General features: G+C 67.5%; 2 protein-coding genes across 2 annotated transcripts; both read right to left on the reverse strand.

The window, feature by feature from the left end:
• Positions 1 to 5: 5 nt before the first annotated feature.
• On the reverse strand, positions 6 to 5197 carry LOC311199896 (oxaloacetate tautomerase Fahd2a, mitochondrial-like). Its single transcript, XM_084274035.1, has 8 exons — positions 5185 to 5197; positions 2492 to 2683; positions 2177 to 2393; positions 2012 to 2071; positions 1750 to 1909; positions 469 to 577; positions 257 to 344; positions 6 to 150 (listed from the first exon to the last, which is right to left on the reverse strand). The coding sequence occupies exons 2-8, from the start codon at positions 2674 to 2676 to the stop codon at positions 88 to 90; spliced, it is 882 nt and encodes a 293-aa protein (XP_084130161.1). The 5' UTR covers positions 2677 to 2683; positions 5185 to 5197; the 3' UTR covers positions 6 to 87.
• Positions 5198 to 6662: 1465 nt separating this feature from the next.
• On the reverse strand, positions 6663 to 11038 carry KCNIP3 (potassium voltage-gated channel interacting protein 3; the record flags this gene model as incomplete). The annotated part of the gene is made up of 8 exons (XM_084274012.1): positions 6663 to 6727; positions 6993 to 7055; positions 7147 to 7251; positions 7387 to 7494; positions 8291 to 8361; positions 9486 to 9555; positions 9650 to 9774; positions 10936 to 11038. 8 exons carry the CDS (start codon positions 11036 to 11038, stop codon positions 6680 to 6682), a joined length of 693 nt encoding a protein of 230 aa, XP_084130138.1. The 3' UTR covers positions 6663 to 6679.
• Between the last annotated feature and the right edge of the window lie 1729 nt (positions 11039 to 12767).

Raw genomic sequence — 12767 nt, forward strand, 5'->3', positions numbered from 1 at the left:
ACCCACCACGGCTGGGGATTTATTGACCCCGTGTCGGGGGGTTTGGGGAGGTGGGGGGGGGATGCGGTGGTTTCGGCGTCGCCGGCGTCACACCACCCTGTTGCAGATGGTGCCCAGCTCCTGGATCTCACACTGCACCTCGTCTCCTCTCTGCTGGGACAGGGTGGGGGGAGATGCTGGCAGCCCCTCCCTCTCCTTGTCCCCGTTTGTGTCCACCACAGCCCCACTGTGAGCCCCCCAGAGCCCTGTCCCTCACCTTCAGAAAGACGGGGGGCTTCCGAAAGGCCCCCACACCAGGAGGGGTTCCCGTCAGCAACACGTCCCCGGGCACCAGCGTGACGAACCTGGGGGGAGGTGGCAGCTGTGGCCCCCCCATCCCATCCCATCCCATCCCCCGGGGAGCAGCAGCACCCCCCCCATCCCCGGTGTGCTGGGTGGGCTGTGTCCCCCCCTCCTCGCCCCGCTTACCGGGACACCCAGGCGATGAGTTGGGGCAGGTTGAAGACGAGCTGGCTGGTGCTGCTGTCCTGCACCCGCTGCCCGTTGACGCTGCAGCGGATGCTCAGGTTGTGGACATCTGAGGGGAGCGCGGCGACGCGTCACAGCGCCGGTGGGGGACACGCAGGGACCCCCCACCCATCGCCAACACACCCCACCCCAGCCTCGGGGAGAGCACGGGTGCTGGCAGGGAAATTGGGCACCTGCCTCCTGTCCTGGCCCCATCCCATCCCCATCCGTCCCGTGCCAGCCAATCCCCACCTCATCCCCATCCCATCCCATCCCCATCCCATCCATCCCATGCCAGCCAATCCCCACCTCATCCCCATCCCATCCCATCCCCATCCATCCCGTGGCAGCCAATCCCCACCTCATCCCCATCCCATCCCACCCCATCCATCCCATGCCATCCAGTCCCCACCTCATCCCCATCCCACCCCATCCAGCCTGTGCCATCCAATCCCCACCTCATCCCTGTCCCATCCTGTCCCCATCCCACCCAATCCCCACCTCATCCCCATCCCATCCTGTCCCCATCCTACCCCATCCATCCCGTGCCATCCAATCCCCACCTCATCCCCATCCCATCCCCATCCCACCCCATCCAGCCTGTGCCATCCAATCCCCACCTCATCCCTGTCCCATCCTGTCCCCATCCCACCCAATCCCCACCTCATCCCCATCCCATCCTGTCCCCATCCCACCCCATCCATCCCGTGCCATCCAATCCCCACCTCATCCCCATCCCATCCCGTCCCCATCCCACCCCATCCAGCCTGTGCCATCTAATCCCCACCTCATCCCTGTCCCATCCCGTCCCATCCCACCCAATCCCCACCTCATCCCCATCCCATCCCCACCTCATCCCCATCCCGTCCCCACCCCACCCCATCCATCCCATGCCATCCAATCCCCACCTTATCCCCACCCTATCCCCATCCCACCCCATCCATCCCGTGCCATCCAATCCCCACCTCATCCCCATCCCATCCTGTCCCCATCCCACCCCATCCATCCCGTGCCATCCAATCCCCACCTCATCCCCATCCCATCCCGTCCCCATCCCACCCCATCCAGCCTGTGCCATCCAATCCCCACCTCATGCCTGTCCCATCCCGTCCCATCCCACCCAATCCCCACCTCATCCCCATCCCATCCCCATCCCACCCCATCCATCCCGTGCCATCCAATCCCCACCTCATCCCCACACTGTCCCACTCCCATCCCCACCCTGTCCCGTCCCGTCCCCACCTGTCACCGCCTCCTTGGTGACGAGGGCTGGCCCCAGGGGACAGAAGGTGTCGAAGGTTTTGCCCAGCAGCCACTGCCGCCCGTTCCGCCTCTGCCAGTCCCGCGCGCTGACGTCGTTGGCCACGGTGAAGCCCGCGACGTGCTCCAGCGCCGCCGACTCCTGGGGGGGGGTCCAGGGCAGGGTGGGGGGTGGCAGCGGGGACACATTTCCCCCAGCATCCCCCCACCTGAGCGAGGATGGGGGGCAAATTGGGGGGGATACCTGGATGTGCCGCCCCTTCTTCCCGATGACCGCGGCCAGTTCCACCTCCCAGTCCAGCTCCTGGTGGGGCAGAGACCGGGATGTTGGGAGGGGCTCGGAGGGGCTGCCCATCCCCGGGGGTGTCCCAGGAGGGTGGTGGTGGTGGGTGGGGGTGATGGGACTCACGTTGCTCTCCTGGGGGTGCACGATGTCATCGAAGGGGCCGGCGATGGCGCTGGGGAACTTGCTGAAGATGACAGGCTCGGTGGGCACCCTGACCGCCTGCTCCAGGCAGTGGTCGCGGTAGTTGAGCCCCACGCAGATCACCTTCTGCGGGTCCCCCACCGGCGCCAGGAGCCGCACGGTGTCCCGCGGCAGACGGTGTCCCCCCGACTCCAGCGCCCTGCGGGACCCCCCCCCCCCGGGGACTCAGCGCCAGGATCAGGCCCTGGGAGCCCCGGGACCCCCAACCCACACCCCATCCCCACCCCTCCAACCCACCTTTGCGCAGCGGCCAGGCCGCTCGGGCCGCTCTCCAGGAAGCGGCGCATGGAGCGGGGCAGCGTCGGCTCCGCCGCGCTCAGGTCCACCAGGTCCCCCCCGGGTGTCTCCTCCAGCCCCAGCCGGGGGTCACCGCCCCCGGCCCCCCGGAACCGCACCAGCCTCATGGCCCCCGGGAGCCGCATCCAGAGCCTGGGGATCCCGCTGGAGCTCAGCCCGGCCCCGGCACGGGGACTTTGCCCCCCTCACCTGGGACTTCGCCCCCCCCCAAGCGCCCCGGCCAGAGCCCCCCGGCCCTGCCTCTGGCACAGGGGGGGTGGCAGAGGGAGGGGGGATCCCAGCACGGGAAGGGCTGGGGGGGTGGGTACATCACCTGAGCCCCCTGATCCCCCACAGCCCCGGTCCTGGGGTGTGCCCCCCAGTCCCAGCCACACACGGTCCAGCCCTCTGGGTCCCCCAGTGCTGCACAGTGGGGGTCGCTGGGGGATCCCCATAGGACAACACAGCCCCCAACCTGGAACTCCCCCTATCCCGGGGACCCCTAACCCTTGAATCCCCATCCCAGGGCCCCCCCCCGTGCTGGGACCCTGCCCATCCCGGGACCCCTAACCTGGAACCCCCCCATCCCGGGGACCCCTAACCCCTGAATCCCACATCCCAGGGCCCCCCAGTGCTGGGTTCCTGCCCATCCCAGGACCCTCCTATACCCGGGACCCCTAACCTGGAACCCCCCCCCATCTCGGGGACCCCTAACCCTTGAATCCTCCATCCCAGGGCCCCCCCGTGCTGGGACCCTGCCCATCCCGGGACCCCTAACCTGGAACCCCCCCATCCAGGGGACCCCTAACCCCTGAATCCCCCATCCCAGGGCCCCCCAGTGCTGGGACCCTGCCCATCCCAGGACCCTCCTATACCCGGGACCCCTAACCTGGAACCCCCCCCCATCTCGGGGACCCCTAACCCTTGAATCCTCCATCCCAGGGCCCCCCCGTGCTGGGACCCTGCCCATCCCGGGACCCCTAACCTGGAACCCCCCCATCCAGGGGACCCCTAACCCCTGAATCCCCCATCCCAGGGCCCCCCAGTGCTGGGACCCTGCCCATCCCGGGACCCCTAACCTGGAACCCCCCCATCCCGGGGACCCCTAACCCTTGAATCCTCCATCCCAGGGCCCCCCAGTGCTGGGACCCTGCCCATCCCAGGACCCTCCTATACCCGGGACCCCTAACCTGGGACCCCCACCGTGCTGGGAACCCCCATCCCAGGCACCCCTATGCTGGAGACCACCTCTTCCAAGGACTTCCCTATCCTGGGATCCCCCATCCCAGGGACCCCCGATGCCCGGCCCCCTCCCCGTGCTGGGTACCCCACCATGCTGGGGTTCCCCCTCCCAGGAACCCCCCCTTTCCAGGATCCACATCCAAGGACCCTGCATGCCGTTAGCCCCCTATCCCGAGGACCCCTAACCCAGGACCCCCCATGCCGGGACCTCTAACCCGGGACCCCCCATGCCGCGACCCCCCATGCCCAGCCCCCTCCCCATGCCGGGACCCCTAACCCAGGACCCCCCATGCCGGGACCCCTAACTCGGGACCCCCCCATGCCGGGACCCCTAACTCGGGAACCCCCCATGCCGGGACCCCTAACCCGGGACTCCTCATGCCGGGACCCCTAACTCGGGACTCCCCCCATGCCGGAACCCCTAACCCGGGACCCCCCATGCCGGAACCCCTAACCCAGGACCCCCCAGGCCGGGACCCCTAACTCGGGACCCCCCCCATGCCGGGACCCCTAACCCGGGACCCCCCCATGCCGGGACCCCTAACCCAGGACCCCCCATGCCGGGACCCCTAACCCAGGACTCCCCATGCCGGGACCCCTAACCCAGGACCCCCCCCCCCATGCCGGGACCCCTAACCCGGGACTCCCCATGCCAGGACCCCTAACCCGGGACTCCCCTTGCCGGGACCCCTAACACGGGACCCCCCCCATGCCGGGACCCCTAACCCAGGACCCCCCATGCCGGGACCCCTAACTCGGGACCCCCCCCATGCCGGGACCCCTACCCCGGGTCTCCCCATGCCAGGACCCCTAACCCGGGACCCCCCCCCATGCCAGGACCCCTAACCCAGGACCCCCCCCATGCCGGGACCCCTAACCCAGGACCCCCCATGCCAGGACCCCTAACTCGGGACCCCCCATGCCGGGACCCCTAACCCAGGACCCCCCATGCCGGGACCCCTATCTCGGGACCCCCCATGCCGGGACCCCTAACCCGGGACGCCCCATGCCGGGACCCCTAACCCGGGACTCCCCCCATGCCGGGACCCCTAACCCAGAATCCCCCATGCCGGGACCCCTAACCCAGGACCCCCAATGCCGGGACCCCTAACCCGGGTCTCCCCATGCCGGGACCCCTAACCCGGGACCCCCCATGCCGGGACCCCTAACCCGGGACTCCTCATGCCGGGACCCCTAACCCAGGACCCCCCATGCCGGGACCCCTAACCCGGGACCCCCCATGCCGGGACCCCCCCCCCCATTCGGCGTATCCCACCATCCCGGGGCCTCCCCCAGCCCGGGCCGCCCCCTCCCCGCACGGCCCCGACCCCAGAGGCCCCCCCCATGCCCGGTCCCGGTGGGGGGTGGGGGGGGCGGGTTTGGGGGGCCCAGGGGAGCCCCGTGCCACCTACGTCACGCGCCGACCCCGCGCCACCCACGTGAGGGTGAAGGTGCCCCCTCCCCCCGTGGCCACGCCCCTCACCCCGTGGGCACGCCCCCCACCCCGTGCCGACCAATGAGAACGCGGCGGGGCGGGGCCTCTCCTCCAATGGCGGCCGGAGGGGCGGGGCCTCTCCTCCAATGGCGGCCGGAGGGGCGGGGCAGAGCCGTTGCTAGGATACGGCGAGCGGCCGCCATGATGGCGCCGGTGGAGCCGCTGCCCGGGAGCGGGAGGGGAGTGAGGGGGGGAGCGGGCGGGTCCCGGGACGGACTCTCCCCCCTCATAGTTCCCGGCAGCCGCCGCCCCGAGGCTCGGCATCCCCCTCCCGGCGCCCCGTGGCCTGGCGCCCGCAGCACAGCTCGCCCGGCATCGCCGCCCGCCCTTTTATTGGGAAAACAAACCCCGTGCTGCCCCCCAGCGCCAGCGCCACGCGCAGCGCAACCCCTTCCCTTCCCATCCCTTCCCATCCCATCCCATCCCATCCCTTCCCTTCCCTTCCCATCCCTTCCCATCCCTTCCCATCCCATCCCATCCCATCCCCATCCCATCCCATCCCATCCTATCCCATCCCTTCCCATCCTTTCCCATCCCCATCCCCATCCCTTCCCTTCCCATCCCATCCCATCCCATCCCATCCCATCCCATCCCATCCCATCCCACCCCCCCCATTCCAATCCCTTCCCCCTCCACATCCCATCCCATCCCCTCCCCATCCCATCCCATCCCATCCCATCCCATCCCATCCCATCTCATCCCCATCCCATCCCCATCCCATCCCTTCCCATCCCATCCCCTCACATCCCATCCCATCCCCATCCCCATCCCATCCCCATCCCATCCCATCCCATCCCATCCCATCCCATCCCTTCCCATCCCCATCCCCATCCCATCCCATCTCACCCCATCCCATCCCATCCCATCCCATCCCATCCCATCCCATCCCATCCCATCCCATTCCCCTCCCCATCCCCATCCCATCCTCATCGCAATCCCATCCCCTCCCATCCCATCCCATCCCCATCCCATCCCCATCCCATCCCCCTCCCCATCTCATCGCATCCCCCTCCCCATCTCATCCCATCCCCCTCCTCATCTCATCCCATCCCCATCCCCATCCCATCCCCATCCCCATCCCATCCCATCCCATCCCATCCCATCCCATCCCATCCCATCCCCGGGGCAGTGTGACCCCGGAGCACTGGGTGTGCCAAGCAGGGAGAGCAGCTTCACGTGTGTCCTGAGCCGCGGCTCCAGCACTGCCCAGCACAGAGAGACCCTCCCAGTTTGGGGCTCAGTGCCCCCAGCAACAGGCCCAGCAGCAGGACAAGGGGGGCTGAGGCGGGTGTGCCGGTCACGTCACCCGCGTGTGTCCTCACAGCCGGGCGCCGCTCCCGCTGCCCCCTGGCCTGGGCTTGGAACAGTCAGGATGAAGCCCCCCGGGCGCTGGCGGGGCCACGTCCCCCGTCCTAGATCACGTTCTCAAAGATGTGCATGGAGCTCATGATGTCCTCGTCCTGTGGGACAGACAGACAGACAGACAGACAGACACCTCAGTCCCTCCATCCCCTCATCCCATCCTTCCCGCCAGCCCCAGTGTGACCAGAGCTGCCCCCCACCCCCCACCTCTCTCCATCCCCCTCCCCATCCCATTTTGGGATGGGGTGAGGAAGTAAAGTGGGGTGGGGGTTACATCTTGGCCTTGGGGGGTCTGGCAGTGAGGAGGAGGAGGAGGAGGATGGAGATGATGCCCAAACCCCCCCTGCCCCATGAGCTGCTGACCTTCTGGCACGTCTCCAGGAACTCCTCGAAGGTCACCACGCCGTCACCGTTCCGGTCCATCTTCTGCAAGGGTGCACAGAGGGGCTCAGAGGGGACCTCCCTGGCAGCAGGGACAGCCCCAGAGAATTTTGGGGAGGAGGTGGGACCAGCTCACCTGGAAGAACAGCTCCACGTGCTCGGCTGGAGCGCTGTCCCTCAGGCTGGGGTGGGTGCAGCGCCCCATCATGTCATAGATGGACTTCATGATCTCCAGCATCTCCTAGAAGGAGACCCCAGAGTGGGGGGTCAGGGCGAAGGGACCCTCCCAGCAAAGCCCCTTTAGCACCCATTCCCACCATCCCCACAGTGCTCCCAATTCCCCCCCCCTCCCTTGGGCTGGGTGTCCCCGTGTCACCTCCTTGGTGATGTAGCCGTCCTTATTGATGTCGTAGAGGTTGAAGGCCCACTTCAGCTTCTGGCTCACCGTCCCCCGCAGCAGGACCGAGAGGCCCACCACAAAATCCTGCCAGAAGAGCCACAACCATGAGCAGGGACATCCCACCAGCACCCCCCACACCCCACAGACGGGCTGGGATCCCACCCACTCAGCCTGTTCCCCCCCCACCCACCTCCCAGCGCTGCCATCGATCCTGGGATGCCTGGGGTGTGTGTGTGTTGTGTGTGTGTGTGTGAGGGTTGTTATTTCCCCCTATTGATCCTGTTTCTATTCTTGCTCAGGGTTATTTTTAATCACCATGGTAAATCCAGCACTGACCCCCCCACACCCTGTCAGCAGCCCCTTTGCCGCAGTGCCCGGAGCTCCCCCCCCGGCACACGCTCCCCACCATGGAGGGGATGGATTGAGGCTGGTGCTGCTGTGCTCAGCTCTTACTCCCCCCACCATGGAGGGGATGGATTGAGGCTGGTGCTGCTGGGCTCAGCTCTTACTCCCCCCACCATGGAGGGGATGGATTGAGGCTGGTGCTGCTGTGCTCAGCTCTTACTCCCCCCACCATGGAGGGGATGGATTGAGGCTGGTGCTGCTGGGCTCAGCTCTTACTCCCCCCACCATGGAGGGGATGGATTCAGGCTGGTGCTGCTGGGCTCAGCTCTTACTCCCCCCACCATGGAGGGGATGGATTGAGGCTGGTGCTGCTGTGCTCAGCTCTTACTCCCCCCACCACGCAGGGGCACGGCGGAGATGTGATGAATCACGGCGCTGGGCACGCGTACAGCTCCCGGCGGCTCGAGGAGCGAGCGGAGCGCCGGCGGCGCGTGGCTGGTTCCCGGGATGGAGCCCGGGGTGCTGGGATGCTCACCTGGAAGCACAGAGCCCCGTTGCGGTCGGCGTCGAAGGCGTCGAACAAGAAGTGAGCGTAGGTGCTGGCGTCTGCGAGGGGAGGGAAGAGAGAGGTGCTGAGCCACAGCACCCCAGCGCCCCAGCATCCCAGCGCCCCAGCATCCCAGCACCCCAGCACCCCAGCATCCCAGCATCCCAACATCCCAGTCCCCCAGCATCTCAACATCCCAGCACCCCAGCACCCAGCACCCCAACACCCCAGCACCCCAGTCCCCCAGCACCCCAGCATCTCAGCACCCCAGCATCCCAGCATCCCAACACCCCAGCATCCCAGCATCCCAGCACCCCAGCATCCCAGCACCCCAGCATCCCAGCATCTCAGCACCCCAGCATCTCAGCACCCCAGCATCCCAGCATCCCAGCATCCCAACACCCCAGCATCCCAGCATCCCAACATCCCAGTCCCCCAGCATCTCAACATCCCAGCACCCCAGCACCCAGCACCCCAACACCCCAGCACCCCAGTCCCCCAGCACCCCAGCATCTCAGCACCCCAGCATCCCAGCATCCCAACACCCCAGCATCCCAGCATCCCAGCACCCCAGCATCCCAGCACCCCAGCATCCCAGCATCTCAGCACCCCAGCATCTCAGCACCCCAGCATCCCAGCATCCCAGCACCCCAGCACCCCAGCATCTCAGCATCCCAGCATCCCAGTACCCCAGCACCCCAGCATCTCAGCACCCCAGCATCCCAGTCCCCCAGCATCTCAACATCCCAGCACCCCAGCACCCAGCACCCCAACACCCCAGCACCCCAGTCCCCCAGCACCCCAGCATCTCAACACCCCAGCATCCCAGCACCCCAGCACCCCAACACCCCAGCATCCCAGCACCCCAATCCCCCAGCACCCCAGCATCTCAACACCCCAGCACCCCAACAACCCAGCACCCGAGCATCCCAGCACCCCAGCATCCCAGCACCCCAACAACCCAGCACCCGAGCATCCCAGCGCCCCAGCATCCCCCCACCCCAAGACCCCAGCACCCCAGCACCCCAGCACCCCAACACCCCAGCACCCCAATACCCCAGCACCCCAGCACCCCAGCACCCCAGCACCCCAACACCCCAGCACCCCGACACCCTGGCACCCCAGCACCCCAGCACCCCACCACCCCAACACCCCAGCACCCCACAGGGGATCCCCAACTCACCCCCCTGTGGGAAGAACTGGGAGTAGATGAGCTTGAAGGTCTCCTCATCCACAAGGCCGCTGGGACACTCCTGGGGAGGAGAGCGGCTGAGCCACCAAAATCCAGCCCCGGTGCTGGCGCTGGGGTGGGGGGGGCCGGGATGAGCTTGTGTCCCCCCCACTCACAGTCTTGAAGCCTCGGTAGAGGGATTGAAGCTCCTTCTTGCTGAACTTGGTCTGTGCCAGCAGCTGCTCCAGCCCCTCCGGTTGGTGCCGGACGGTCGCGAGCTCCGCTTCGGCATCACCGCCGTCTGCCAGGAGACGCCAGCAAAGCCCCAGCTCCGCTGTGTCCAGAGGCCTTTCCAGCTCTATCCCATCCCGGCCTAAAAACCCAACTCCCAACTCCCAACCCAGTGGTGGATCCTCTCATTCCAGGAGGAAAACCGGGGTTCAGCATCCCCCCCCCCCCCCCTCAAGGGAGCCGCCGGCCCAGCTGAGGGGTTCCCACAAGAGCCGATGGATCCCTTGTCCCGCCGCCGGAGCGCGGAGCATCCCGGAGCCACTTCTCACCCCGCTAATGGGTCCCCCCCCCGCCCGCGCCCGGCCTGGCGGAAGGTAATTAATAAATGATGGCTCATTAATAATTCCCGCCTGGGAAGTCCCCCCAGACCCCGTTCAGCACCGAGGTGGGGTTAATGGGAATGTCAGGGCTGGGAAAACTGGGATGGGAGCTGGGGGGGGGGGGGGGGGATGGGTGCAGTATGGGTAGGGATACCCTGGAAAAGCCTGGGGGTCCCCCCCCCACTGGTGCTGCTGTGGGTTGGGAGGGGTTAACCCCCTGTCCCCACCCTCTGTGAGCTGGGTTTGGAGGGGTGGGAAGGGGTAAGGATTGGGGTCTCATCTCCAGGAGGGTCAGTGGGGGCTCAGAGACCCCCCAACAGGAGGGTTTGAGGTGGGGGGGGGGGGGCATTGCAGGCTTGGAGCCCCCCCACCATCCTGCTTAGGGGTAACTGTGGCCTGGGGGGGCGTCCTCATCGACCTGTCTTGGGGTCTCGGGGGGCGCGGAGGCTCCCCCAGCATCACCCCTCATGAGGGGCTGGAGGTTGATGCAGACTGGGGGTCACCAGCATCCCTTTGGAGGGTGTTTTGGGGGGGGGGCTGAAGCCAGCCCAGCCCCCCCCCCCCCCAGGGAAGGTCAGAGCAAGGCTGGGCCATGACGCAGCAAGGGCAGGGGGGGGGGGCAGGGGGCTGCCAGCTCCCCCCCCACACCCCCCCAAACCCTCTTGGGATGGGAGGGGGGGGGTGTCCTGCCCCCCCCCCACCCCCCCCAAACCAAGCAGGTGTCACCCACACAGCACCACAGCCGGGCCCAATGGGTCCTGTAAGGTGGGGTGGGGGGCAGGACAGGGACACCCCCAGACTGAATGAATTGGGGGGGGGTGGGTTTGAGGGGTGTGGGGGGGGGGGTTTACCTTCCACTGAGATGGGCTCCAGGATGCCAAACTGCTTGAGGACGGCGATGAAGAGGAGGATGACCACGGCCACGGCGCACAGCTCCATGCCCTGGATCCCCATGGCTGGCAGAGGAGGATGGGGGGGGGGGGGGGGGTCTGGGGGATGAAGGGGGGGTGGGATATGGAAATAAGGAGGGTGTCCCCCACCCCCCTAAAAAAAAAGGAACCAAGGCAAAGCAGAGCACCCCAGGGTGGGGTAAGGGTGCTGCCAGCCGGCCGGCGTCCCGCTGAGCGCTGTGGGGCGGCTGCCCCGGCCGTCTGTCCGTCTGTCCGGCCGTCTGTCCGTCCTGCCCTCCCCTCCTCCCTTGGCACAGGCCCACGGCCCCCCCCCACCCCCCACCCCCCACCCCCCCACCTTTGCTCCAGCCCCTCTGGTGCTATTTTTAGAGTCAGATTTTTCTCCTTTTATTTATATTTTTCAATCCCCCCACCCACCCCACCCCAAGGAATGGAGGGTGCTGCCCCCCCCCACCCCACCCCCACCCCACCCCCCCCACCCTCCACCTCCCCACTGCCCCCCTGCACCCCAATTGTGCCAAACTGGGGGGGGGGCAAACAGGCCTGGATTGTAACAGGGGGTGTAGGAGGGGTTGGGTTTGCCCCCCCCCCCCCCTCCTCCCTGGGAAGAGGAGGTAGTACCCCCCACCCCCTCCCCCACACCTCCCCCACCCCCCCCCCGCCATCCCTGCACCCCCCCAGGGGGGTTGGGAGGTAATTAGCGCCGGGCTGGCAAACGAGCGGTGCCGGGATCGATGGGGATGAGTAAGCAGAGGGAAAGGCTCCCCGGGGAAACTGAGGCAGGGGATGGGAGGAGGGTCCTGGCCCTGGGGTCCCAGGGGGGGGGTCCTGGCCCCCAGTGCCACCAGTGCCCATCTCCAGGGGTGTGGGGCATGGCAGAGGGGGGCATGTCCCCACGGCCTGAGGGGACACACCTGCCACCCCTGGTGTCCCTGTGTCCCCCAGACCTCCCAGGGTGGCTCTGTGTGTATCCCCAAGTCCCCTCAAGGTGTCCCTGTGTCCCCCAGGGTTGTCCCTGTGTCCCCCCAGGGTGTCCCTGTGTCCCCCAGACCCCCCAGGGTGGCTCTGTGTGTATCCCCAAGCCCCCCCAGGGTGTCCCTGTGTCCCCCAGGATGTCCCTGTGTCCCCCAGACCCCCCAGCATGGCTCTGTGTGTATCCCCCAAGCCCCCCCAAGGTGTCCCTGTGTCCCCCAGACCCCCCAGGATGGCTCCCTGTGTCCCCCAAGGTGTCCCTGTGTCCCCCAAGGTGTCCCTGTGTCTCCCAGACCCCCCAGGATGGCTCTGTGTGCATCCCCAAGCCCCCCCAAGTTGTCCCCGTGTCCCCCACGATGTCCCTGTGTCCCCCACACCCCCCAGGATGGCTCCCTGTGTCCCCCAAGGTGTCCCCGTGTCCCCCAAGGTGTCCCTGTGTCCCCCAGGATGTCCCTGTGTCCCCCAGACCCCCCAGGATGGCTCTGTGTGTATCCCCCAAGCCCCCCAAGGTGTCCCCGTGTCCCCCAAGGTGTCCCTGTGTCCCCCAGGGTTGTCCCTGTGTCCCCCAGGGTGTCCCTGTGTCCCCCCAGGGTGGCTCTGTGTGTATCCCCAAGCCCCCCCCAAGGTGTCCCTGTGTCCCCCAGACCCCCCAGGGTGGCTCTGTGTGTATCCCCCAAGCCCCCCCAAGGTGTCCCTGTGTCCCCCAAGGTGTCCCTGTGTCCCCCACGATATCCCTGTGTCCCCCAGACCCCCCAGGATGGCTCTGTGTGTATCCCCAAACCCCCCCAAGGTGTCCCTGT

This window comes from Gallinula chloropus (assembly GCF_964237585.1).
Source record: "Gallinula chloropus genome assembly, chromosome: 21".
Lineage (NCBI taxonomy): Eukaryota > Metazoa > Chordata > Aves > Gruiformes > Rallidae > Gallinula > Gallinula chloropus.